The 27,342-nt window shown below is 40.2% G+C and overlaps 2 protein-coding genes across 6 annotated transcripts in view; one reads left to right on the top strand and one right to left on the bottom strand.

The window, feature by feature from the left end:
* Positions 1-123: 123 nt before the first annotated feature.
* LOC119017149 (transcription termination factor 1, mitochondrial) lies at positions 124-2,128 on the bottom strand. Its single transcript, XM_037093608.1, has 2 exons — positions 2,001-2,128; positions 124-1,545 (listed from the first exon to the last, which is right to left on the bottom strand). The coding sequence occupies exon 2, from the start codon at positions 1,500-1,502 to the stop codon at positions 342-344; it is 1,161 nt and encodes a 386-aa protein (XP_036949503.1). The 5' UTR covers positions 1,503-1,545; positions 2,001-2,128; the 3' UTR covers positions 124-341.
* A 4,663-nt stretch (positions 2,129-6,791) lies between these two features.
* akap9 (A kinase (PRKA) anchor protein 9) overlaps positions 6,792-27,342 on the top strand; it is a 63,474-nt gene continuing 42,923 nt past the window's right edge. For 4 of the 5 annotated variants that reach the window (XM_037092255.1, XM_037092258.1, XM_037092254.1 and 1 more), the window contains exons 1-8: positions 6,792-7,019; positions 15,584-15,856; positions 19,642-19,686; positions 20,469-20,546; positions 22,245-22,394; positions 22,777-22,932; positions 23,030-23,227; positions 23,325-26,231. In XM_037092255.1, coding sequence (XP_036948150.1) covers positions 6,972-7,019; positions 15,584-15,856; positions 19,642-19,686; positions 20,469-20,546; positions 22,245-22,394; positions 22,777-22,932; positions 23,030-23,227; positions 23,325-26,231 — 3,855 coding nt within the window. In that variant the 5' untranslated portion in view covers positions 6,792-6,971. The remainder of the gene's footprint in view (positions 7,020-15,583; positions 15,857-19,641; positions 19,687-20,468; positions 20,547-22,244; positions 22,395-22,776; positions 22,933-23,029; positions 23,228-23,324; positions 26,232-27,342) is intronic. The other variant, XM_037092256.1, reaches the window with a different exon arrangement.

The following is a 27,342-nucleotide window of genomic DNA, read 5'->3' as shown; positions in this document are numbered from 1 at the left end:
CTATGTACTATAGCAAGTACAATTTTGAGCTACTTTACTAATTTAAAGATAGTGTTGTGGTCAGGACATTCAGTGAGACCACATACTGTTGACTACAGACATAAATAGAAGTTGAAACAGAACCACAGTGTAAATTAATTTATTTCATTGGCAATCGGACAAAACTTGTCAACTGTAGCGCAACCAGATACTGTATATTCAAATGTTATAAAAGAGACATCAGATGTCAGAAATCATAAGCTGGTTACTACACAAGCAACATAAACATGATTATCCTGAAGCCAGGTTCAAGTATGAGGATCATCTAACATTATGTGACATCATACTACAGACAGATACTTTCATTGATCTAATGAGGCAGCAAGTCTTTGCAGCTTTGCATCAAACCGCTTCCGGCTCGTGTCCAGCACACTGATGCCATTCTTCTCAAAGTCGTATCCCACTTTCTTCAACTCCTCTATTCGAAATGCAATGTTCTGTGTGCTGTAGTCTAAAACCTTTGGCTTTTCCACTATCTGCTCGATTGCTATTCCTCCTTTCAAGAGACAGTCCAGTTTTGCCCTCAAGGTGTCCAACCCAATGTACAAAACCATTGGATAGCTCAGGATCATTTTTTCTATGTCAGCTTGTTGACAGCCAAGTGAAATCATCCTCTGCTGGAGGCTGTTGAAATTCTTCCTCAGATATTCACTGGAAAGGTCCAGAATTTCTGCGCCAGGGCCTTGAAGAAGAGCAAGCAGCTCTGAATCACTTAATTTAAGAGAACTTCTCAGGATATTAATGTTTGTCTTGACTCTCTTAACGCTTCGGATAAGAATGTAAAGGTTTCTGGATATGAGAGCTTTAGCAAACTGCTCTGGATTCTTTCCACCGAGTTCAACACAGGTGTCCTCCAGCAACTCCATCATCTGCTTGTTCAGCGCCACACTGTTGGAGAATGTCCGCGGCGCTGTTTTCAGCAGCCGATGGAGGTCTTTTTTGTTCATTCCCAGTGAGAACAGATAGGCTATGTTCTTCTCCAAGTTCCCATTATCACTGGAGCGGAAGAAAGACTCAGGTGAGCGGTCCAGGATGGTCACAATTTCTGCATCAGTCTCAAAGATGTTTCTCCACAGCCCCCAGCGCTGCTCCAAGTGTCCAACTGAGCGGGTGATAGCACGGGGATAACGGGATATGATGCTGGCAATTATCTTGTGACTGACACCTTTGCCTTTCAGAAACTGAGCAACAGCTTGCTCATTAGTGCAGGCTTTACGAAGCACTCCGGGCTGACGCTGCCGTGCCTTTGTCACGTCAACTCCCATGAGATTCAGGTTCTCCAGCAGAGATTTATTCTCTGAGTTCACTGGTGGTGGGGACTCACTGTTTTTAGTATCAGAACTTGAAAGCCCCCTGAAAAGGCAGGTTGATGTCAACTGTACTGGCACAAACCCTAAGCTGGGCTGCAACGTCACAGAACGATGAAGGCTGAGGAGAGCCCTCAGTCTATGTACTGCTGCCATTTTTAATGAGGGGAAGGGCTGCACTGTAACATCACAGCTGGACCTATAAGAGGAATAATAAACATGGCATATTAAGCTTAAGGACAACAGCAAACTCTAGTCAAACGATTATTATTTGCAATTTCATAGATAGATAGATAGATAGATACACACATATACATCTTAATGTTAAGTTCATGTTAACTGTGAGAGTTGGTAATGTTAAACTTGACACAGCACATTTCTAAGTTTGTGTTATTAATTCATTAATACTGTGTATAGTTGTGAGATTTAATCTCTTCTCCAAAAATACGTAGTGCTCCTTTACCCTAACCTAACCTAACTTAACACACAAGCGCGACGGATTGGTTGAACTGAACTGAACTCTCACGGTTGGTTGCACTGAAGTTCTCCTTCCCTCACTAATTCGACCCACTTATAATCATTTGCCCCAAAAGAAACAGTTTCTTTCAGCTTGTACTACACCCTTCTCGTTAAAAAATACACAGAAACACATACCATACGCGTTAGGTTTCTTTCAGTTGCCAACTGACATGCTCGTGAGGTTCGCATTTTTGACAGAAGTACACTTGTCGCCTGAATCACAACGGAAACGTCAGACTTGATAAACTCTCGCGAGAGTTGTCATACGAGAAAACGCCGATGATAACAATATCGCTAACTAGCGCCATCTAGCGTCTCGGAGTTAAAATGGATGATCTGACTCCTTTCAACAACTAGATGGAAGCAAAGGGCTTTCATTCAGGGGTTACAGCCTTCAGCTCATCATAGAGTACACTTTTAATGATGTTTGAATGCCATACAGTAATTACATAACCAGGAACAATTACAAAAACGGGGACATTCTATTTTTCAACTTTTGTTATGGTTATTTTCTTCTCATGTTACTCTTTTCAATTACATTTTCTGTAGGCTACATTTTATCCCCTCAATTAATGATACTTGGTCAAGGCCTTTTCACACTGCCAGGATCTGACATAGATGGAGAAATTCTTTCATTATATTCAAATTCAATTTTACAATATTTGCCGAAAAGTGAATAGTATCATCATGATAATTACCATGAATAGTTTATGTCTCTATATGGAATTTAAATTTAGGCCATTAATTCACAGAAACATAGGCTGGAGAGGTCCCTTACATAGCCCTCAGGGTGCGATGGGATTTATCAGTCCATTTATGGTTGTATTATGATACCCGAAAAGCCTATAATCATAAAAATACTAAACTATAGAGTGTATTGGGCTGTTGGTTACAGGCATTAATACTTAATTCATGTGAGACATACAGCTGACACCACTTATGCCCCTGCTGCACAGGAGAGCATTTGCCATGTGGTATGACTCACAGCTTTAGTGCTGAAAACCCTACTGACCCATTGTGCCTCTTTACTTATGAGTCCCACCACTCATGAATATTTTAGTACAGGACAGTGATATCTTCATTATGCAAATGAGCTTTCACCCACGCTGCTCTAAGTGAGTGTGGTGTTTTGGTAGAAACAGCGACTTCCATGATACAGTTGCAGTTTTTTTAATCTCGGTCATCATCAACAGGACGCACTTTGTTTTTCATCAGCATACACAGTTCCTCTCTTATCACACTTGTCCAGGGCCCTTTTCTTTGCCTTTTTTTGCATATTGATGCGATGGGGAGCGACTCTTATGATCTTTTGTTTCCGCCTTCTTCAGTCATGTTTGGTGTTAGACAAATGATGAGAGAAGAAAAGCAAGGAGGCACAAGACAGATGCTGTGGTTGAAACTGCTCTTTGACTAACAAAAAGGGATACAGACAAAAATACATTTAGGAAATGAACAAATTCATAAATGAAAAGTAAAATGAAACGGGAAAGTGAATTGAACTGATAGAACTGTTATAAATATGGGTGTTACATTTTAATAAATAAATGAGTGCTATACTATTTTTGATGCATTTATTGGCATATTAATGAACAATGTTTTACAATAGCAAGTTTATTATGTATATTTAGCGAAAACTATGGTGAAGTCTAATACTGTTTGTTTGGTCATTAGTTAGGAATGACAGTATTGTATGGTTCCTGGACATATTTCATGAATTTATGTGTTACTTCTCAAATATGTCTATTGTTGTGTTTTATTATTAAAGGGAATGCTGTCCTGACCCATTTGTTGGAGTCCACTTGGTAAAGTTGCTTGGGTAACTGCTGACACAGTACTCCTTCAGTGAATCAATAATTTAGAAACTAGCGAAACTTTCAAACGCTCTGTGGTTCCTGTAGACGCTGTTGCACAGACAGCCAGTGCCCACAGGTGGGATCAAATTGGTAAGAATGTCCAAAAGAAGATGGGTGGAATTCAAAATCTGCCAGACGATAAGCTGCTCAGCTCCCGTCAGTCGAAGGCAAAGAGTGTCCTCTCCTGTCGCTGCTGCTGCTGCTGCTGCTGCTGCTGGTATGTTTGACATGTTTCTGAGAAGCAGGAGAAACCTTCATACTTTGATAACGAATGTGATCCAGTTTGTTTTCATGAGTAGTAATGAAATTATAGGCAAAGGTATGTGGCCTACAAGAGTACTTTAATTTTAAAATGTGCGTAGATTTAAGATTTTAGCTTAAGATTAGGAAAAGAATTGTGCTGTTTTTGTGAATTCTGATATTTATTTTAATACGCTGTATGTCTTAAGAATCAAATTCTTTAATTTGTCTATTGTTAAAGGACAAAAGTGGTCAAAAGGTTAGTATATAATGTGAGACCAGAGTATTTCCTCTCTCCACCAGAACAATAATCCTGGCAATATAGGTAATGTAGTGAAAGTATTCTTCCTTTTGGAACAACAAAAGGTGAAGGTGCCGTGTGGAGGGGATTTTGTTTTTTTTGTTGCTGTGGTTTTGCAAACAAGATCAGTGAGGTCTACAACAAACATGCAGAATGTATTTTCTTCATCATAAAACATTTGCAAATCCATGTTTTGGAACAGCTTGTAAATCACGTTTTTTTTTACATCAATGCCTTCTGGCTTTCAGTCTTCATCTTTGCATTTGTTAACACATCTGTGCATGAATTGCTTTCGGCACATGCTTGTGCGTAGGCCTTTTTTATGCATGACACAAATAAAACAAGAACCCACTAAAATCATCGATCAGTAGCACTGCTACTGGTTAACAAACCGCCACTCCATAGACAATCTAGAAATTTGTCTTTTCTGGTAAAACATGGCCTTCCTCTGCAGGGTTTTTTTTTTTTTTTTTTACACAGGGGTAATTTGGAATAAATAACTGAATAACAACCTTAATATTAATTAATTTGTGTGATTTTGTGCCTCACATGAAACAAATGCGATAAACACAGACACAGGAATCAAACAAGCGAGGCATAAAGAAGAAAAATGAGCTGAATTTCTAAAATCGTGACTGTGTCCCAGATAGTTTCAGACCAATTTTCTATTTGTACAGTGATTTATGTAAGAGAATGTATGAATGAATAAATGAAGTGAGCCAAAAGGACAATTTAGTCTGATTATCAGGACAGGCTGCTGTATTCTGTAAACTGTATCCTAAAAATGTCTGCAGGACGGATACAGATTTCAAGACGTGACAACGGGCTTGTCAGTGCTAGTGATACAAAAAACTATTCCTTTTTGGACCAAAGATCACTTCCACATGAAGTCTGTAAGTTAAATATTGGCCATGCTGTCCTTTATCGTCTCCATCTGTCCTAGAAACTGATGCCAGTCTCTCATGTTACCTGCTGTCCCATTCAGACAAGAAAGCTCAAATGTTTCCTTTGTCTGAAATGTGCCCAGAATAGCCTCATCAAGTCCCATGCTGTAAAATGTTTGGTGATGGCTGAGGCCTTTAATAGAAAAGAAAAACACAGCTTTGAAATGAAAATATTTGGTGTTTAAAAAAGAAACCTCTCAACTGGGACGGCTCTGGCAACCTCTCCTCCTGTTGCCATAGAAACTGAGCAGACGTTCTGAGCAGGATTCAGACTGCATAATGCAGCGCAATTTATGTCATTATGAAGACCCACAGATATGTTGGTTTTATTATTAATGATTGCAGTGCATTAAGATGTCAACGGGTTTTGCCATGTCTGTACTGCTGCTTTAAATGCATTCAAAAGACGAAGTGAATACAACAAAATAAGAGAGCTATGTGGTTTATTTTGACAGGTTTTAGCAGGTAACAATTGTTTATTTATTGGGCTCCTGTGGGGGAGAGCATATTCTAAAGTCATTCACTTAAAAAAATTTTTTGAGTCATACTTGTTTGCAACTTCCATTCAATGCTGCTATACTTCTCCGGTGAAGAATACTGTTTTCCTTGCTATATTTATTTGCAATTGCAGAATGGAACTAATTCACTCAAATACCATTCTTAAGTGCACTACTTTTAGGGTACTTGTACTTTCCTTGCGTATTTCCATCCTTTCTGCTGCTTTATCCTTCCACTCCACTTCATTTTGGAGGCAAATATTGTAATTTTTACTCATCACACACTCACATTGACTTTAGTTACTAGTATATTACAGATTACATTCTGCATCAGAGCCATAATAGCACATTTTAAGTCACTTTATCTCATAAATAAGCCTCACCTTATCCAGTGATCAGATAATTAGCCAGGAGGTTTGTAAATATATTAATATGCTACATGCACTTAAGTACAATTATTGCCAGAAAATTACTTCTGAAACTTAACGACATTTAATATTAGACTTTAAGACTTTTACTCAAGTACTATTTGTATAGGTGATTTTCCCTTTTACCAAAGAAATATTTCAACATGATACATTTACTTTTACCCAAATATAAGCTGAAAATGAATTTTACACAGCTGTTTATTTGTGCTACATTCAAAGTCACTTTACAAAATTGGATTTTTCAAACAAAACATGATGATATGGACTGAATTGTTCTAGATTAAACCACTTTATAGTTTATGAAGTCATTAAAATTGGCTCCACCAGGACCGTATTAGAATTCAGCGTACACTATTACTGATACCATTAATAGTATTCCAGTTATTTTGTGAATTTTTCAAATATCGCATAATGCATGCTTTTAATGTTTAATTCAATGAAATTTTGATTCTAATACGCATATATTTCTGCTATCAAAAATTCTAATGTTTGACTTTTATATGTAATGAAGTGAAAATAACTTATTACCGCTTTTAGTATCTATCAAATGATTTGGAAATAGCATAATGGCAACATTTCTGACCTTACACGAAGGCAACACTAGTGGAATGCGAGTGGGCGTGGCTACGAGGGCACCTACACAACGTCATCACAGTTGGGTCTCATGTTTACGTGGAAAACATGGCGGCGGACTACCAACAAGGAGACAGCACCTAGTTACGCGAGTGGAAGTGTTTGGCAGCCAGCTGGGAGCCAGACGAACCGCTAGTTTTTTTGGATTCTCCTCGCTGATATTTCGCATGAAGCAGTTTCCATTTTGTTTCAGCCACAGGGACCGCGGTGATGGAAGACGAGGAGAGGCAAAAGAAGCTGGAGGCCGGCAAAGCAAAGGTAGGATTGTCAGTTTTTGGTGTTAGCATGACTCACTAACCCTCCTGTCCGTGCTGCAAAGTAGTAACTAAATGTTGTCGACAACTTGTTTCCTCGCGGCTGGGTCTGTCAGCTGTTTTAAGGTCCCCCCCTCCCCTTTGTATCCCCCCTCAGCTGTCAGTCCCAGCAAACATGCGCCCCGCTCTGACAGCCGGCGGTTGGCTCGCCGGAGTGTTAGCATAGCCCCTGCTAGCTAACAGACTCCTTTGTCATACTGCATCACATCTCACTTTACTACAGAGTGTCATTTTTATTTCCCTGAAACTGGTGTGTAGGAGTGTGCACGCGATGCTAGTTTAATCGCCCCATAAGTCAAGCCGTCCTAAAACGTTATCAAAGGCTTATAAACGCCACCTGAAGTGAGGCTGACAGGCTGGTGTAACAGGATTTACAGGACATATCCCCACTAGCTAGAGCAAACATTGCCCCACATGCCATACTTGTGCTACATTAGGCTCATCAAGAAACAGCATCAACATTTAGGTCAGGACAACCCCCCACCCATCCAGTTATTGATGTAAATGTGAAACAAAGAGGGGAAACGCTGGACTTGATTCAAACGTGTGATCCTGAATGATCCAAGTCGTTTTTAAACATTTTGTCACGGATTCATGTGATACATTGGAATGAAATGAATGGTGAACTTCTCTGTATGAGCTATGCTGACCTGTTTCTTTAAGCTTTGAGTGCCGAGGTGTTCTATAACTTTGCAGCAGATCTGCTAGTGTTATGTGTTTAGGTGGGAATCACGGTGTAACTCACAATACAGTGCCCACGATAATGATGAGTACCTAAAAGGGCAAAGCGGAGGAATTGTGTATTTATTTGCTGCATTGTGGCATCAGTCTCAAAGTTTGACATGAACCAAGATTAAACCATGTCCATGTCCACGTTTGCCACCATTCCAATTCAAAATAGCCATAAACTGCCAGAAAGCAGAAGCTGTGTGAACCATGTTTAAAGGAAGGATACAACTATGGATGACTAGATTCATTTTAAACTATGTAAATTAAGATAAGAGAAGTAAACACCGCATGAAACTATTAAGCAGTGGCCCTGGTGAGGTGTTATCAGGGGAATCTGACTGCCATATCCATCTGTCCATCTTCTTCCACTTAGTAAGGGTCTGGTTGTTGGTGGCAATAGGCTACGCAGGGTATTCTAGATGTCCCTCTCCCTGGAGGATCCCAGTGTTTTCCCAGACCCAATGAGTTATATAAACCATCCAGTGAGTTCTGGGTTCTTCTCTCAGTTGGTCGTGCTCAGGAGGCATCCTAATCAGACACCCAAACAACCACAGCTGACTCTATTTCGATGCGAAGGAGCAGCTTCTCTACTCCCAGCTCCCTCTGGATGCCAGTACTCTTCACCCTATCTCAAACCCAACCTGCAGAGGAAAATCATTTTGGCTGCTGTCATCTGCGATGTCATTCTTTCAGTCTCTGCCTTCAGCTCATGAGCATAGGTGAGGCATGGAATGTGGATTGACTGGTATATTGCTGTATTGATACTTTTGCATACCCTTGCCGAACATCTGGCGTACAAATTTGTCAATAACATGTCTGCAAGGAGATCCTACCATCCTATTATTAGTTGAAACGAGTCAGACTGTGGTGCAGTTTGCTGATATCCATAATGTACAGCATGATAATAATGCCCACAGGAGAAAGCCACAGAGAGCGGTATGGATACCATAGAATGTTGGCCTTCAGTGCAACAATTCTTTGGCAGTAGAATTGAATCTTGATAGCTTTGTCTCACTATATTACCATTAATCACGCTCAGAATTGCAGTTTTTGTCCAGCTGTGATTCTTTCTAATACTCCACAAAGAGTTGGTATTGAAAATATAAATGAATGAACACTTTCCATCCTGACTCTGCAGAGATATGCCTATCACAGTGTTTTGGCGTGTCCTTTGGTCGCTCCAGGTTTCCTAGTGGAGGTGGGGGCTCTGGCCTTTAGGTCAGCCCAGCAGGAGAGACCATGAGAAAGACCATCTCCGTGGTTTTGGCCTTGGCATTTTGGTTTATAAAAGACCCCTCTGTACTGCAGGAGGATCTGACTCCTGTTTTTCAAGCAGTAGCATGTCACCTTGCCCTCACATGCAGGGGAGAAACTTCACAAGTTTTCACTGAATAGCGCACTGATAATGGTTAGCAGGGATATCCAGGACATTGTTATTTGTTCTAATAGCCTCACAGACTCGGACTGAATCATGTAAGCTCAGATTGAGTTCAAGGTGATGTATGTCGGAGTCAATCAGGAAGCTATGGGGAGTGTTCAGATTATGTCATTAACCCGCTGCCTCTTTAGATTTCAAAACCCTGGGACATTTTTCTTTTAAACTAGTTAATTTATATATGAAATGAACATTGTGTCTGTGTGGTCTAACGTTCGGCTCAAAATGTCACCAGAAATCTTTTTAGTTTTGAAGAAATTGTCAGGAGAGATGATGTGATTCTCCAGATCGAAAATCGGAGGCAAAGACCAATGAATCAAGTAAAAGCAGAATCCATGTTGATGTCTGAGTTAAGCGAGACCTGTCATCTATTGTGTAGCCTGCTTGAAATGATGGCTGTCCTGAGCAAGAGCCTATTGAGTCACACCAGACAATGAGCAAAGCGTAAATTGTGTGCTGGTGTTGCCGGGCTATTGTTCCCAAAGCCATTTGCTGCACATGTGTTGTTGCTGTCAGTGGCAAAATGGAACATATCGACGAGTGCATTACAATTATCATGGAGTTACACGTGTCAGAGTTTGGCTCAGTTCTCCAGTTGCATGGTAGAAGAAAATGAGTTTCATGTTGTTGAAAAGAATAAAAACACTGCTGGAATGAGATCAAGATGGTGAAGAGAAATTCACAGACTCAGGGATGAAGTCTTTTACAATCACCCGTGGAGAGTTGGTGACAAGAACATTTACTCTTACTTTCTGTCTATCAGTCTCTTTTACCTCTGTCAGATTCATATGGTCTAAATTCAGACTCTGCAGATGCGTGATCTTTCATGAAACTTTGAAGGAATGTTATGTGCCAGCCCGTTTCCTGTGTCAGCATTTTGAGAATCATTCCGGTCGGCTCGGGGGGAGGACACTGCGGTGATTTTTAATCTGACCCATGGGATGCACACATCTGTCGTGGAGGATGGCATGCTTATCTGTCTCTCTGATGTGCCTTCTGGTCACTGAATCAATGTAACTTAGTAACTTTCCCAGGTTCAGCCACTGTCACAGGTTGATTGACAAGTAATGTGATTTCTTATATTTGTGCAAATCCTGGTCTGATTCTGCAAAATGAGGCTTCACGACAATAAATATCTGATGCACAATGTCATAGATGTGTAATTCTGTACCTGCATTCCTGCTTTTAGCTTTTTTTCAAACTAATTGTGATAGAACAAAGATACTTGATTGCTATTATGTGTAAACCAAACTGCAATATAGTTTTTTTTATAGCAGTACATATTTGGGATATTAATGATTAATGGTAAATCAGTTAATCAGCGTTAACAATTAAACTGATTTGAAAATTGAAATGCTGCCATGAGAAAACAGTTGATTAAAACAAATTACAGAAAGACTTTCTTAACAAGCTGATGTTATTGCATTTTAGTCATTAAGTAGTTTCATTATATGCTGGATCATTTTGTCAAACGCGCATCCACAGAAAACTGAAAGTATATTTTCAAGTTCAGATAGCCTAAAGGTCAGTGTCACTGTCAGGCAGCAATGGGGGTTTTGAGGACAGCAAAGGTACAAGTTGATCTACTTAGCTAGAGCCTGAATGGTTAATCCTTTAGCTGACTAATCATGGATGGGTCCTTCACAGCTCTGTGCGAAGAATAGAGGTTGACCACCATGGCTCATTCACTTTATTAATTGGCTTAGTTAACACAGGTGAGTTTTACTTTAATGCTGCAGTCTTTTTCATCTCTGCATGTTTGGAAACATAACCTTGAATGCATTTGGAGTTCTTGAAATGTCTGTAGTGCTTGTGAAGGGATTGCTAGGTGATTAATTGAATGTGATGGTCTAACAGCTGTCCAGTTTTTAATTAGATACAACCTGGATGATGACTGAACGGAACTCTTAGAGAAGTTTCGAGGTTGTTTTTTTCCCTTGAGGTGACTGCCTGACAGGCTGTGTCTTGCAGAAATGTGCTAGAAGCAGGAAGATGTAAACTTAATGCTAAGCTTCTGTTGCCCTACCATGGTTATCTCATATTTAGATACAGTACCGTGCAAATGGCTGTTTGGGTTTACTGTCGATATGAGACAGAAGGTTTTCGACATGTTTTAAAATCCATATGACCAAAATAGCTTATTAGTCACAGCTTTCTCATCAAGGATTGTTTGTGTAATCTTTAACTTTGCTTTTTTTGTCATGCTCTTTCAATTTCATGTCAGCCTTGTTGCACCAAATAACATCTTAGAATTGCTGTGTCACGATTGCCTCCCTTAAGATGCTACTTTCGGTGTGTAAAGAATTTAGAGATACTAACACATTAACATTGGGGTGAGGATGCCATGCACTTCAGATGACCAAATTCCAGTGAGTAGTTAATGTTACCGAGTTACGACAAAAAAAAAAAAAAGAAAAAAAGAAATGCCCATGCCGTGTTGTTATATTTGAAAAGACAAGTTTTAATGCGTCCAACAAATCGCCTACAAGATGTTGACGAGTCTGTTTTCTTTTGTCCTGTGGCTTTGGTGTAATGCTTTTGGTTTTGTTTATTTAGCTCTTAAAGGTCAGGTGGGTTATTTTCTCATTCGATTAGCAGCCATTTCCCAAAACAATCTCTGCTGTTTGCTGTCCACTGTGGGGAGGGAGACTGTGACAGCTTTCATTAGGACGAGGATGCTGCATGAGCACCTAATTCTTCTCTGTTGATCTTTTAATAACACTTGACTTTGATCATGGCTTTGACATGTTGAGGCAAAATGCACTGAAGGTTTTTTTTGTCTGCAGTTTAAACTGAACAGAATGTAATTATTGTCGCTGGCTTTATGCACGTATTGAGAATCAGATTAAACCACTTGGTGTTGTCAGAAATACCAATAGATGCATATCAATTCCGAATATTCAGAACTGATTAAATGCAATTTTTGTTGCGGTATTGAACTGCGTTGTTTTTGCTCTGTCCTTTGACGGCGAGACATAGAGCATGGACACAGACCTAGCTGCACCAGAAGTATATTAACTTAGAGGCTGCTGTTCTTAACACACAGTGCAAATGGTTTGTCATATTCATTTTTCAACAAGAATAACATGTTTATGTCCTCAGCGTTCCGTGTGGAATCAAAGATGGTGTCAAAACGTACAAAGAGACTTGAATTTATGTATATGATTTATAGCCTATATGTGTTTAGAGCCTCTTTAATGTTTCACCTGCTGCGCTCGTCGTGAACCAGGTAGGGCAGAGGAAGCTTCAGTTGCTGTAGCTTGTTTGTTTTCAGGTCTATTAGCTAGTGTTGATTGTGAACTCGAATGTGCATGTAAAGCACAGGATCGTTGCCCTTTAGTAGCTGAGCGTTGACAAAAACAACATTGCTGGCAGTCTCATTGACACATGACATCTGAGGCTGTGAGCTTCCCCCTCTGCACTGCTGTATTTCAGTGCTGCTTCAGTATTTTTAGCTTCGTGTCTCACAACATAAAACAAACTACAGAAAACGTTGCTATCTATTTAATGAAACATTTTGTATATAAATGGTGGCTATAGGGCATCACATAAAAAGCACTTTTTCAGTATTTGATAAAGCACTTTAAAGAGACTCGTGCACTCAGCGTGCTTTTTCCTGAGGCACAAAAGTGATCATTTTAGAAGATAGAGGACTTTGCATACATCATCAGTTCACAAATACTACAGATGAACTGGTCAGATTTATTCCACAAGGCTGTCATATGTTTCCTTTTGTTTCCTGATGTACTGATCTCTGAACTTATATGTATGAACTTTGCTTCGATGAGAACTGACAGTGGTGACTTAAAGTTAAAGCCTAGTGTAAGAGTAGATGCCATGGATAAAAGATCAGTTATGGTAATTTTGAATTATGAATGATATACTGATATATTTCTATTTCATATATTTTCTGGAAAAATCAATTGATAAGACTGGGAGGGATAATATAACCAGAGGGTGAAGTATGTTGTTGGCTAAATCATCAAATTAAATGCCTGTCTGACAAAACAAGTTATTACACACAGACACACACAAACACAGTTTCCTCAATGTTGCTTGTGTTGATACTGTTAGACATCCGCTGTTGGATGTGGATAAAAAAAAAGCCTGTGTTTAAATGTGCCTGTGTGAATGTTTTCAGACAGCAGATGGTGATACACCTACGTAGTTGCTATTTCCCAGATGGTGATAACAGCTACACAGGCTGCGCTGCTCCATATGTTCAGCCATTGCTCTGCGCCGCCCAGCCAAATAGGGCAGCCTGTATGATAAGCAGCTCATCGAAAGGGCGGAATTCCCGAGACTTTTCCAAAAGTCAGGGTGATTCCTGCTGGCAGGTTCGCTGTGTATCGCACACGACTGCCGCTGTGTTTCTCTGATTGAGTCTGGATTAAAGGATAGCCTTGCTGTTGTGTTTTCAGAGCCTCATGGTATCACACGATTCTCCATCTTGTAAGACTGACATTTATTCATATCTCAGTCTGTGTGCTCTGGTATTCAATGGATAAAGCTCTTCTAGAAACACAGATAGAGCGGTATATATTTGGATGTAGGGTGTGTGGAGTTGCAGAGGCACAGATCAGAAGCCCTTTGAGCTTTCAAGCTGGGTGTTGTAGGTGGAGAGCGTGACCACGACGCCCACTCTCAGCTTGGTCGTGTCGGCCTCTCACCTTTTGTAAAGCATCACAAAACCAGACCCGTCAAAGCGCTTTGCTTACTTTTATGTGGATGCTGCTGCTTCAGGTGTGGGGTGTTTTTTGAGCAACGATGCCACATATTTGCTGGTTCAAGCTCCAAGATTTGATTCTGTTCTTTGTAATGTATGAACGTGAACTGTTGGTCAGATAAAACGTTTGAAAGATGTTGCCTGAATGTCTGAAATTGTACGCACTTGAAACTGTATTTGTGACATCTTCTCGACAAACAAATATCTGATTAATCATGAAAACTGATCATTTTGCATATAAAAGAGACATTTTAGTCATAAAGAGTTCCTCAGCTGAAGCACAAAAGTTCATTTTTTTGACCCTGGAACTAATAGTTTGTCACAACTTTCTATATCATGATGTAGATCAATATGTGCGTATAAAAATACAATCATTTCTTAGAAGACATGAACTGTTTGACCGCCAAAGAAGCACAAAACAAAACCCATTACTAAACCAGTATCAACTGCTCCAAACCTAAATGTTAATCTGCATTTAGACTCATGATCTCTGTCATCGAGTACATGGGCATTTCCGGGACAGGTGAGCAGGCATTGGCACAGTATCCTTGGCAACAGTCTGTCCGTGCCTATGATGATCCATGTAACAGCTGTGTTGTGACACCTGTAGGCCTGCTGTCTGCCTTGGTCAGCTGCCTCCATCGTCCATTTGCAGTCACCTGTCTCTCATATATAATGAATACCAATAGTGCCGACTGTCCAGGACTTGTCATTACTATCATCGCTTCCCTGGTGATGATTAATGTGCTTTTGTTAATGGTATAAAATGAGTGTGTATGTTTTTTTTGTTGTTTTTTTTTTTTAAAGAGAAAGGTAAAATGATTAGTCATGAATTAGGGCGTTTATACGAGTATGACCCCATCTCAGAATTAGAATGATGGTAGTTATGAATACTAGATAAAAAAAGAGTTTGACATTTCTTTGCTTGAAAAATGAATGAAAAATGACTGATTGACTGATGATCAAAATAGTTGGCAACTTATTGTCTTTCTTCACTATTAATTGTTTAATCAACTAATCATTTCACCTGCTATCTGATATACAAATGAGATGAACACAAACACGCCATTTAATTAATCAGATATCAATTGGATGTCGTTTTTTGTAAAAAGTTATTTCTGTCATGAATCCGAAGTTGACACAAATGTTATTGGATGCTCAGACAGATCGTTGACATAGTTTGAATATGTAATCCCTTTAGTTGGGATTAGCACCTGGCACAGGAAGAAGCATGTGTCAGGTCATATGGATGCAGGGAGGGAGGACTCACTCGGAGCGAGGAAGACATCTTTGTGGGGCACACAATGTTTCGCTTGAGTTTCACCAAACTGTGGGGTCTCAGAGTAGGTTCAAGTTTACTTTTCTTTGTTGGAAATCTAGACATTTTGATAGGCAGACAAATATATTTGTGAATTAGGCCAAACAAGGTGGTTCCTGTTCTTAAGTCTGAGCATTAGGGTCAGATAAACAAAGATCTGAATGGCAGCTGCGAGCAAAAATGAGGACTAACACTTTCAAGTTTTTTATCGAAAGTGTTTCTTAATGCTTTTTTTTACCTTCAGAAAAAGAAAGTGTAAATTGTTATTTTTAGCATTTCCTGTTTTTTCCTCTTTCCCAGTTGGCTGAGTACCGCCAGAGAAAAGCTCACGCGGACTCCCAGAAGAAACAGAAGAAGAAGAAGAAAAAGAAGTCGCCGGAAGACTCGGAGGGGGATTCACAGGGAAGGGTGGAGGTCGAGCCGGATCAGTCTGTGGGAGGAGAGGAGGGCTCAGGTGGAGGACAAGATGGATCACAAGAAGGAAATAAAAACCCACCCACCACGGAGTTTACCTTCGCCAGGACTCTGCGGAGCGGAGAGACTGTCAAGCATGACCAGACCTACACCATAGAGGTAGACACCTGAATTTACTCATAATTGTAACTGTTTCCTCATACAGCACACCATTGTTCATTTGTCAATTACTCAATAGTTATAGCAGATTGTGCCTTTCTCAAACTGAAATTGGATTCAGTCTCCAATACAAAATCAGAAGTGGTTTGAACATGCCCATTGGTTTTATTACATGTACTACAAGGAGATTTACCTGGTTATAAAACAGTCTCAATTCAGACCTGATGCCTCTACATAAGCAAGCAAGGCCATCACTGAGATGATTTGCTATTTCTAGATAATTATTCTTAAGTTCCGTCATCAGGTCGCATTCCCTTGTGAAATAATAACTCACAGTACAGTTTTTTATGTTGGATTGCTGAGAGATGCCTGCCTGAAAGGAAATAAGCTGCTATGTAGTTTGGTGGTAGAGCAGTGGATACTTCTGTATATGGCCAGATGGCATCAGAATAACTGGCCTACAATGTAACAGGCCTTTATGCTAGCAAGCTATAGTTTCCTGTCTTTTAATGTTTATGAAGACATAACATTACTAGAGAATGTTGACACCTTAAGAATTAGCTAAACAAATTTACTGTTACTGAGCAACAGCATCCGTTAGCTGGAAGCTACATGTAGCCTAATCTTGCTATATGAATGGAACTAAAAGAAAGTAAGCTTTGTTTCACCATTGTCATATTACAGTTATTAATCTTATATAACCACAGATAGATACATTACATAATCACCATGTATCCTCTAAACAGCTGTGGTGAAAAAGAAAGAAATACTAGTATGAAAAACACACTGTGTCTTACTATCACTCACCTCCAAAACAAATGCAAAAGTGAGCCAGATCAAGGTCTTTGATATTATAGGAAGCGATGGTACTGATACCACTTTTGTCCTCAGGGACTGCTAGGATCAACCCAAAACGTTTTTGTAGCTGCTTTAAGTTAAAGTGAAATTCAAGAACAAACAAGGAAGTGACATTAACTAGAATAAAAAATGCAAATAATCACTGGTTTGAAAGGCACTTTGCAACAATAAGAAAATGTCGCATAGTATGTCAGTTCATTTTATGGAATGAGTTAGTCACTTCTGACTTCACAAACTTCTAATGCTAATGTTTGACATTTTCTTTCTGTTCAGGTTCCATGTCTTTAATGCCTTGAAAGAGCATTCAGCATGACAGTTTCTTCAATGATTCAGAAGCAACACATTTGCACTAAGCATATAATGTCTATTCATTAATCTCTCTGTAATTATAGGCATTCAGGATTGTAATTAACTCATGCCTATTAGGAGATAATTCCTCAGAAAAGCCTTTCAACCAGCTCCGATGCTGCTTTTATGATGCCGTTTCTTTTTTATTTATTTTTCTTATCCTTGACACAGTGTACAGAGTGTACAGTATATGGTACCATTTTTACATTCCAATGAAAAGAGTCAAATTAGAGATGGGGAATTGCAGCCATGCCTGTATTGCACACAGTTTAACCAAATGGAAATTAAGAATGTTTGATTTACTGAGACATTTACACCTTGTTAAAAGAGAATATATAAAAGCCATTGTCATCTACACATAAGCATACACAACATAGACCCAGAATTAAATTATTTATTGTAACTGTATAGTTGCTTTGGTTGGAACAGAGACTTTCTTTCAAGGGGAAGCCAATTTTCACAGCAGTTGTTTCTGAACTACAGAGCTTTTATCAGGAATCTTTCCAGAATATTTACTAGGAAATGATTGACAGGCTATTGGACCAAACAGGACATTACCAAAAATCAAATGACTTAGACTCGTCCTTCTGGTAGATAATAATGTAACTTTTGTATTCTATGAGTAAAGTTTAGATTTTTCAAAATGCCTTAAATACTTCAGACTTTATACTGTGAAATTGAGAGATATTACTGGAAAACATTCTATAATGTTAAGAATTTGCTTTAAATAATAAGCCAGCACTGTCCTGCGTTACAAGACTCCAGCAGGGCTTACTTTGGGTTTTATGTGCTGGTGCAGTGCGGCTTTGATAGTCATTTTAATGTAGCAGAGAATATACTGTGCTGTATTAGCTGTGAATAAATTCTAAAAATGCGAATGCTTCTGAGAGGTTTTGTTTTAGCTGGGGATTCTGTTGAACTTCCACCACTTAGTTCTTCCTGTGCATAATACATCACTAGCAGATACCTTCATCTAGAATGCCATTTGAAACGGCAACAGCACAGGGATGATACATTTCAATGTTGATGCATTCTGCAAATTCATTTCATATTCACAAATACTACTGCAGCGACGGTGAGTGCTGCCTCTTGTCATTTAGAAATGGTTGGTCAGCATTGGTTTCTCCAATCGAAAACTTTTGAAAGGATAACTGTTGTTTGATCACTTTGAAAAGTTAGAGCCTCAACATTCATTTGACGCAGTGATGATCTTGATAAATAAATATTCAGCCAGTTGCACGATCCTGCTGAAAATCACCTCATTTAAATCAGTTTGAAAAACATGCAGAGACCTGAGGGCTCTTCATTCTTCATTCAAGCCCTGGCGTTCGTTTTTTTTTTCCGCCGCTGTGCAGCCAATCTCTCCCTGAACCCACTGTACATGCCCACAAAAACTACCAGTTGCCACGGAAACAGACAATTGCCTTTAAACAGGTTGAGATGCGTCAGTCTGCGTGACCAATTCCTGTGGCCTTGCACTACTTTTTTGTGCAGACCTTAAGGTTGATTGAATGTGAGAGTGTTTGGTCGCAAGGCGAGCATTGTTTATTTATTTATTTTACCTTGGGAGCAACCCACATCCTCTCCTCTCTCTACAAAAGGCTGTGGGACAAGCTGTAATTTTCTGCCACATGGATGAGAGCTGCTCTGTATCACCAATAAATTAAATGTACGAATGTTGAGAGGCTAAGCCATACAGCAGCATTATCTATGTAGCTGAATTATGTAACAGTTAAAAGCTAAATAGTTCATCCTCCCCTATGGTTTTCATAACATTTTCTCTTCTTGGTCCTCTGGTCACCGGGTTTGTTTCTCTTCAGACGTGCTGCTTTAGTGATGCTGCTTTCTGCGCTGTGGAAACACAAGAGTGTCAACATTTTCCATTCTTTGGTCTTTCATAGGCTTGTGATAGAGATTGTAATTGCAAATACAAGTCTGTTAACTCATTAATACCTCTTATAGAGTCAGCAGTCACAAGTAAACTTTCCATGAAGCGCTCCTATCAATAACATTGCATTGAAATGCTCAAATATTATGTCACGTGGTCAATTATACATCTTTGTACCTGTGGCTTTTAAAAGTTTTAGGTGATGTTTGAGTTCAGCGGTCAATCAAGCAAAATCTCATTTCTCTCCTGTTCTGGATCCCATACAGTTTCAACTTATGATCCAGGAATTAAGCTTGGATAGATTTCAATAATGGCTGTCATTACTCTGTGAGACTGAGCCAGGAGCTGTGTGGCAGAAGTAGATTACACCCGTGTTTGATTGCTGGGTCCCTGCTGAAATGAGACATAAGGCATTGTTTCAAATTGTTGTCACTGAACATTTTAGTATATTGTAAATTGAAGAGAAGATTGAAAGACACTGCTGGAGCTATAATGATGAAAGTCTTTGTAATGTTGGGACACATTTACTGCAACTACACTCATTGAACTATTTAAATGACTTGGATTATGTTAAAATGTTTTTTTGTGATAAATGTTATGTTGTGGCTTTCTTATCACACACTTGACTTACTTAATTTGTCGTTTTATAATCGCAGCATTGATTAATTTATTTTAATCCTCTTTATTGCAGCCGGAGAGTGAGGTGTCCACTACCGCTGAAGATTGTTCCTCTGAGGTGAGACGAGCTTTCTCAAAATATGTGACGTGAACTTCCTTTTTTCTTTTTATTGTGTTTTAACTCATTCTATTTTCCCCCAAAGCCAAGATTCAACTTGCGCAATTAAGCCTCTCTGAGGCTGCTGGTACGGTGAGTCCATTAGGGATTCATGGTCACACCTGTTAGTGATTAATATTTTAGAAAGATTAATTAAGTTACCTTTGCAAATCCAATTTATGTGAGAGTTTTTTTTAATTTCTAATGGCTTATTAGCCCAGTTGAGTGCATACTGTTGTTGTTTTGATTGGACATAGTACTGGAGAACAAAAAGAAAAGCAGAAGGAAGCACATCAGTTTAGTCAGCCAGTAATAGCAATATCCCATGCTGGCAAAAATCCGTCTTGAGTGGATTAATCAAAAAAAGTAAAAAATAAACCTTGCCAAAAGTATTCAGGAAAAAGCTGAAAGTCTCTGTTTCAGTTATTATTTTTTGCCTTTTCTTGAAATGTGTTTCTCTGGGCTGGATTTTTGTGCATGAAAGATGCTATATTATTATTAGTAGTAGTTGTAGTAGTAGGAATGTTTTGCCTCTCACAATGACACTATTCCAGTCCAGTATCATTGAAATTCTTACAGCTTTTCTTGCAGATTTTCTGCTGTTATGTTGCCTAATATTAAAATATTAAATTATATCTAAACAGAGATCAGTAATCTACCCGATGATGACTGAAATGAACAAAGGCCCTTTCCATCACTATTCACAAATCTTAATGATCACTGACAGCACTGTGAATTGACAGGTAAATGGGTGCCATGGTGATGATGATGATGATGAGATGACAGAAAACCTAATGATGTCTTCGAAGGATTTTATTTGGGTACAGTAATCCAATCAAGCAGCTCTCTCAGCTCTGCTTCTGGCTGCTGGACGTAACTCTGTACTTGCTTATACTTTAGTCCTCTGCAAGATTTCCTGTAACCCACTAACCAAGCCTGTTTCATGCTGTACTTGCTTGACTATGCCTACATACTTGTTAGTGATGTAGGGGAAAGACAAACAACTTTTTTACATTTTGAAGGACAATTTTGAAAACACAAATGGCAGTGGAGTTCAGAAATAAGCAGGGCTTTTTGACATTTTAGAGGTGTGAAGTTTCCCTGAAAGCTGCTGAGGGAGGATGAGAATGGGAGAGGACAGTGAAGAGCTTGGGGGAGAGAGGGGACAGGATACGTTACACAAAGAGCGACTCTCTTCAGTGTCACTGAGATGAGATTCTAACAAAGGCGACAGAAACCATGGAGGTGCTGATAGTTACTGTACGTTGTGATGAAGATGAGGAACACAACCAGAGAATGTTTAAAGGGACATGTTGACCTCAGTCCGAATAAGCGCGAGAGGTTGTGAAAGATATTGTTATAATCTATCAGTGCTACCACAACTTAATGTCTTTCAAAGTTTAACTTGAAAAGCTCATGAAACAATTTTTATCCTGTTGCGATGGATGAAACCTAGTAATTATTTCCCAAATGATCAGCTTTCAGCAGCATTGAAAAATGTCACCCTCTTTCTGAAAAAGAAGGTTTTAATAACAGATATGATATTGAAGCTTTTCTGTCCCCTCTCTTATTTCCAGGAATTTTGCAGATTGAGTCAGTTCAGACACTTTTTTAAGGGTTCAAATAGTAGTTATTGGGACAGGCTAATAGTGAATCAAAAAAATTAATTATTTTGTAAGTGAGAAATATCAAAATGTTGGTATTATTTTTAGAGCCCAAATTATATTATTGGCCGATATTAGCCTGTCCCAAAAATCTGTTTCTGTTGACATGTATCTTGTTTAATGTGCTCTGACATGAAAACTTTTTTACAAAAGACAATGCAATAAAGGATCCTCTGTGTAATTTACGCTTGTTAAATTACCAGTGAAGCTTACAGATTGGTTGCACTGATGTCCACAACATATATTTGTCACAAGTATTGGAAAACAACATTTTATGGATCATAGCAAAAATTAAAACAATTTTCAAATTTGGCCCAAAATCCTATCTGCCGATTCTGCAGATTATAATCATTTTGTGTTGCTGATTTCCCTCTCGATTATTTAGCAACTCACCACGAGAATCATATCTAATTTATCGTCATCTGCAAAATTCAGGAAAACTGAGAAATGCTGCAGCAGTTTTTTCGCCAAAAGTGGATTGCTAAGTTTGGATTGCCAAAGTTGCTAAACCCACAACTTCTCTTCATTTCTTTGACAGGGTTAAGAATTTTCAGGTATTTAACTGAATTTAATCGCCTTGCAGGACTCATTAACTCCCACTAGAACTAACACAGACAGACTTTCTCTTAAACTAAAATGCTTTGGGTTAATAGCTGCAGCGATCCAGCAAAGGAACGATGGAGAATCCATTTGATAACATCAGTGTATTTTCTTTGCATTCCTACTTGTGGCTCCTGGCTCTTGTAATTAACCACTGTCACTCTTGAGTGGTGACTGAGTGCTAAACTCAATCTTGAAGCTTCATTGTGGTGGAAACCCTGTTCATGCTAAATAAGCGCTTATTTTCCTGCCCAGGAGGAAGTGGAGCCCCTACAGCAGGTGACAAAGGGAGGAACGATACAGGACATGGAGGATGCACTAGCCGCTAAGACCCAGGCTGTGGAAGAGCTGAGCCGAGAGCTCGAAGACATCAGGGCTGCTTTCGGCACAGAGGGAGTACAGCAGGTAAATATTTTATTACTTTGTTGTAGGTCGTTTGATTAATCTGATTTTTGGATTTTATTTCCTTTTCCTTGTTATTAATGAAAATGAACAAGAGCGATCAGATTTTGTCTTGTAATCTCTGACATATTCACACATGATTGCATTTTCCATTTTATTTTGAATGACTGAACGAGTACAATACCAACTGTGTTCAAGCATTGCCATCCATTTCAAATTATTTTTTATCCTGTAAATGTTGACTGGAAATGACTGTTGACACTTATCTAACTACTTTGAGATGAATATTTTGAATTGGTGAGGCTGGGAACTTATTTATTCCTTATGTTACTTTAATTGCTTTTTTTTTTAGCTCTTTCTTTCTCACTTTTTTTTTTCTCTTTAGCTGCAGGATTTTGAGGCTGCTCTGAAGCAACGAGATGGCATCATCACCCAGCTCACCGCTAACCTTCAGCAGGCTCGCAAAGAAAAAGATGAGATCATGAAAGAATTCCTGGCACTGACAGAGCAAAGCCAAAAACTACAAATTCAGTTCCAGCAGGTAGGAATTCTGAAAGCTTCTAAGTCTAAACTACTGTCATATAAACTATTCTGTTCAGCTCATTAGAAATTCATTTGTGCTGTGGAAACATTTGCAGCTTCAGGCTGGTGAGACGCTGAGGAACACAAGCCACAGCAGCACCGCAGCTGATCTTCTGCAGGCCAGGCAGCAGCTCATGCAGTACCAACAGCAGCTGGAGGAGATAAACATTGAGGTGAAAAAGCACCAGGAGAGGAGCAGTGAGCAGCTTGAGCAAATCAACCAGCTCCAGCAGAAGCTCAGTGAGACAGAGATGGTAAGAATTTGCCTTGTGCGATCCTGCAGATATCTATTCTGTTGAATATATGTTGTCAGTGTTGCCTCTGCGTCTCTAATAATTTGTGTCTTTGTAGTCAGGGAGAAGGTCAGAAGAATCACTCACTCAGAGGATAAACGAAAAGGAGCGGCTAATTGTTGAAAAAGAAAAAGTTATTTCTAGTCAGGAGCAATCGCTGACAAAGTTAAGAACGTCGGAGGAGTCTTTTGCACAAACACTGAAAGAGAAAAATCTGATAATTTCAGAGCAAACTGCAATAATCACAGAACATGAGCTGTCTCTGAGCATGCTCAGAGAGGAACTTGTCCATGTGGGACGGACTAGAGATGAGAATGTTATTCAACAGTCAGATGAGAAAGACCAGATCATAGCAGAGCAAGAGAGAGTCATTTCAGAAAGGGACGGCTCTCTTGCGCAGCTCGAGGATGAGCTGGAGTCTGCTGAGAAACGCCAGCGCGACTTCCAGCAGCGAATGGCTGACAAAGAATCAGAGCTTGAAAAGTGCGTGGATGAGTTGGAAAGCACCAAGTCTAACTTGGAGCGCTGTAAAAGCGAAATAGAGAGCTGTAAATTAGAACTTGAGAAAGAACGCATGGAGTTAGAGAACTGTAAGGGAGAACTTGAAGTCTCTAGACAGAAGGAGCGAATGTCATCCAGTGAAATCATGCAGCTCATGGGCACAGTAGAGGACCTGCAGAAGCGTTATCACCAGGGCAGCCAGTCTGAGAGTGACACCGTCCACAAAATGCAGGAAGAGTCCGTGAGGAAACTTGAACTTCTCAGGGCAGAGCTTGATGAGATGTATGGCCAACAAATAGTCCAGATGAAGCAGGAACTTAATTTGCAGCATGCAGCAAGAGTGGAACAAATGACTGAGCAATATCGCATTGAGCTCGAGCTTCTAAAAGCACAACAACTGTCTCAAAGCTCTGCTGTTGGTTCTGAAGTGGACATTCTCAATGCAAAGATAAGGGAGCTTCAAGAGACTGTACAGCAATCCCAAACAATGCACGATAAAACCAGACATGAGCTCAGCCAGGTCGCCCAAGAGAAGTTGAACCTGCAGGCCAAGGTTGACGATCTTCTCCAAGATCTCCGTTCTGCTAAAGCAAAGGTGGAGCAGGTCTCCCACAGCCTCATCTCTCAGGAAAGCCAACAAGGTGAACTGCAACGCCTCCAGGAGACCATTGACATTCTGAAAGGCGAGCTGGCTGCTGCTCAGGAAGCAGCAGAAGAGGCAGAAGCGAAACACGATTCAGAAATCACCAACTACAAGATCAAGTTGGAGATGCTGGAGAGGGAGAAAGACGCTGTGCTTGACCGCATGGCGGAGTCGCAGGAAGCAGAGCTGGAGCGACTTAGGACTCAGCTTCTGTTCAGCCATGAAGAAGAGCTCATCAGTCTTCGGGAAGAGTTACAAAGGGAGAGCTTCCTGAATGCAGAAAACCTTCTCAATGAAGCCGCTGTCAAGCACGAGAGGGTGTTGGACGAACTGCGCATTGGCTATGATGAAAAAATGCAATTGTTACAAAGAGAGAAGGCAAGTTTTGCCGCAGAGCGAGACGAGCTTTTGCACCAAATTCTTGGACTAAAAGAGGACCTGAAGCTTGCCTTGCACAGCTCAAAAGCAGACAAGCTCGTCCAGCAGCTTCAAGAGCTTCAGGTAGAAATCGAGGAACTGAGAAAGGGAGGAGAAGAACGAGCCCGAATGGAAAACAAAATTCAGACATTAGTAAAAACGACAGAGCTGCTTGAAAACCAGTCAAAAGAGAAAGATAAATGTTGGGAGAACAAATTGAAAGAGCAGGAATTGGAAAAGGAGAAGCTGATAGGGTCTAATAACAACTTGAAAGAAGCATTGGAAACAAAAACTGTTCAAATTGAGACGCTCACAGCAGAGAACAATCAAAAAGAGCAAAAAGTAGTTGAGCTCAGTGAAGAAATTGAAAAGCAGAGAAATATTTTTTCATTTGCCGAAAAGAATTTTGAGGTAAATTATCAAGAGCTGAAGGCGGAGTATACATGTCTGATTGAGGCAAAGACGCAGTTAGAAGAGAGGACACTGAAGGAGACACTTGAGTTTGAGGCAAAAATTGCCAGCCTTCAGTCACAGATTCAGGAGCTGGAGGATGGCAGCAGAGGTATCAAAATGGCAGACACGAACAGAGACGGGGAGAAAAAATCAGTGATAGAAAAAGATACTACTGAGCTAATGGAGAAATTAAATGTTACATTGAGTGAGAAAGAAAAGCTGGCTGGGAGGCTTTCTGAAGTTACAGAGCAACTGATGTTCACAGAGAGCAAAGTGGGGCAGCTGGAAGAAGAACTGGTGAAAGTGCGACAGGAAAACGCGAAGGTCATCGCCCGAAATGAAAGCCTTGGGAAAGAACTGGAAAAGAAGCAAGAGATTAGGAGAGCGCAGGCGAGGGGGCAGGATGCCCAGAGAAAGCTCCGGCAAGAGGAGCAAGCTGTTGAGCCAGTTTATTTTTCTGAGGATCATCACCTTCAGAATCAATCTTTGCGAGAGGAGATAAAGGCTCTTCAGTCCCTCTTACAGGCAGCTGAATCAGAGAGAGATAGCATCCGGGAGAGCCTGGAGCTCCAGAGGCTTTCACAGACTCCGTCTCCAGCAGCAGCAGCAGCAGCAGCAGCAGCAGCAGCAGCAGCACAGTCCTCAGGGGAGGGACCTGTTGAAGGACGATCCTCCCCGCAGAAGTCCACAGCCTCAGGGTCAAACAGACGCAAGAGGCGGCAGAGGTCGAAGCAGGAGCGCAAACTTGGCACCACTCTTTCAGACTGCAGAGAGGAGCGACATAGGGAGGAGGAAGAGGTGGAGGAAGGTACAGCCACAAGTGCTGCAGAGCCCGAGATGCAGCCTCAGACAGAGAGCCGGGTTATGTCATGTTCACAAGAGAGGGCCGGTAAGGAGGACTCCACAGACGGCTACCAGGGAGACGGAGGCAGAGACTACATCAACAAACAGGTAAGCATTCACATGCATCTGCTGCACCACTGTCCGGTAAAAAACAAACCCTGCTGCCTTTTTTCTCTGCTGGCATTTTAAGTGTGTTTAAATGACATGATTGATTGTGAGAAGAAAAAGGGGCTTATAAGTGAAGAGAAGAGAGTGCAGTCAAAATTGAATGCAGTTGAAATTGAAATTGCAGTTAATGCTGTGATTTCGTATGTTGTTACCGGCTTCATCGAACACCGGTTGGGTTCATTCACAGCTAGATGAAGCTCTAGCCATTAACGGAATATCTTAATATTAAGCATTTTAGCCCTGCCATGTTTTCTCTCTTGTGACTTGACGGTCTTGAGTGAGTGTTTGCAAGGTTGCTCCCAAAGGAAGCATAGAGCAGCACAGTCTGCCTGTTGCATGAAAAGATATGTTCATACAGACCGCTCAGTAACATTATTGTAAGTGGAGTTATTGTCGAAAGAATAATGACAGATAGAAAATGCACACACTGGGGTGAAAATTGTCAAGGCTCCATTAACATTCTGTTCTTTCCTACTTTTTAAGGGAGCACTGTGCAGTATTAATAACCTGCTTTCGTTTGATGCTCCCTGTTCTAAGATTGAATTTCAGGTTAAACAGCAGTTACCCACAGCCTTCTGATAGCTTTGAATCATTGCCGTTGTGTAGAAACGTGTACATTCTAGTTTCTTTCCATCCTGCAGGGAGTGAAGGGTTTGAGGTGAGAAGCCATTTTACCCCAGTCACTTCTGTGTCTGTGTCACTTCAAGCTGTGTCTCAATTACACTATGCAAAAGACAATATACACTGTCTGTCTGCCATTTCATATCTGTGTTTCATTTTGTTTTTGTCACCTCCTGGGCTGGGACACTACATATGGTCCAGAATTAAATTTTTACATCACCAAAACCCTCAAATGTCTGAAAAGTAGCTGTTGCTCCTTTTAATATTTGTGCAATCAACAACAAAACTTAAAACAGGTGTTTTTCTAATGAGGTTCTGTGTGTAGTCAGACTAACTAACTCGCTTAATAAATTCTATACTGTTCCCTCTCAGGAAGTAAGCATCTTGTCTGTCTGTCCATCACTGTCATATTTGTCTGCATTTGTGCTGG

The sequence above is a fragment of the Acanthopagrus latus genome, chromosome 3 (genome assembly GCF_904848185.1).
Source record: "Acanthopagrus latus isolate v.2019 chromosome 3, fAcaLat1.1, whole genome shotgun sequence".
NCBI classification, from domain to species: domain Eukaryota; kingdom Metazoa; phylum Chordata; class Actinopteri; order Spariformes; family Sparidae; genus Acanthopagrus; species Acanthopagrus latus.
The sequence above is the reverse complement of the archived record's forward strand: the minus strand, read 5'-3'. Positions and strand labels throughout refer to the sequence as shown.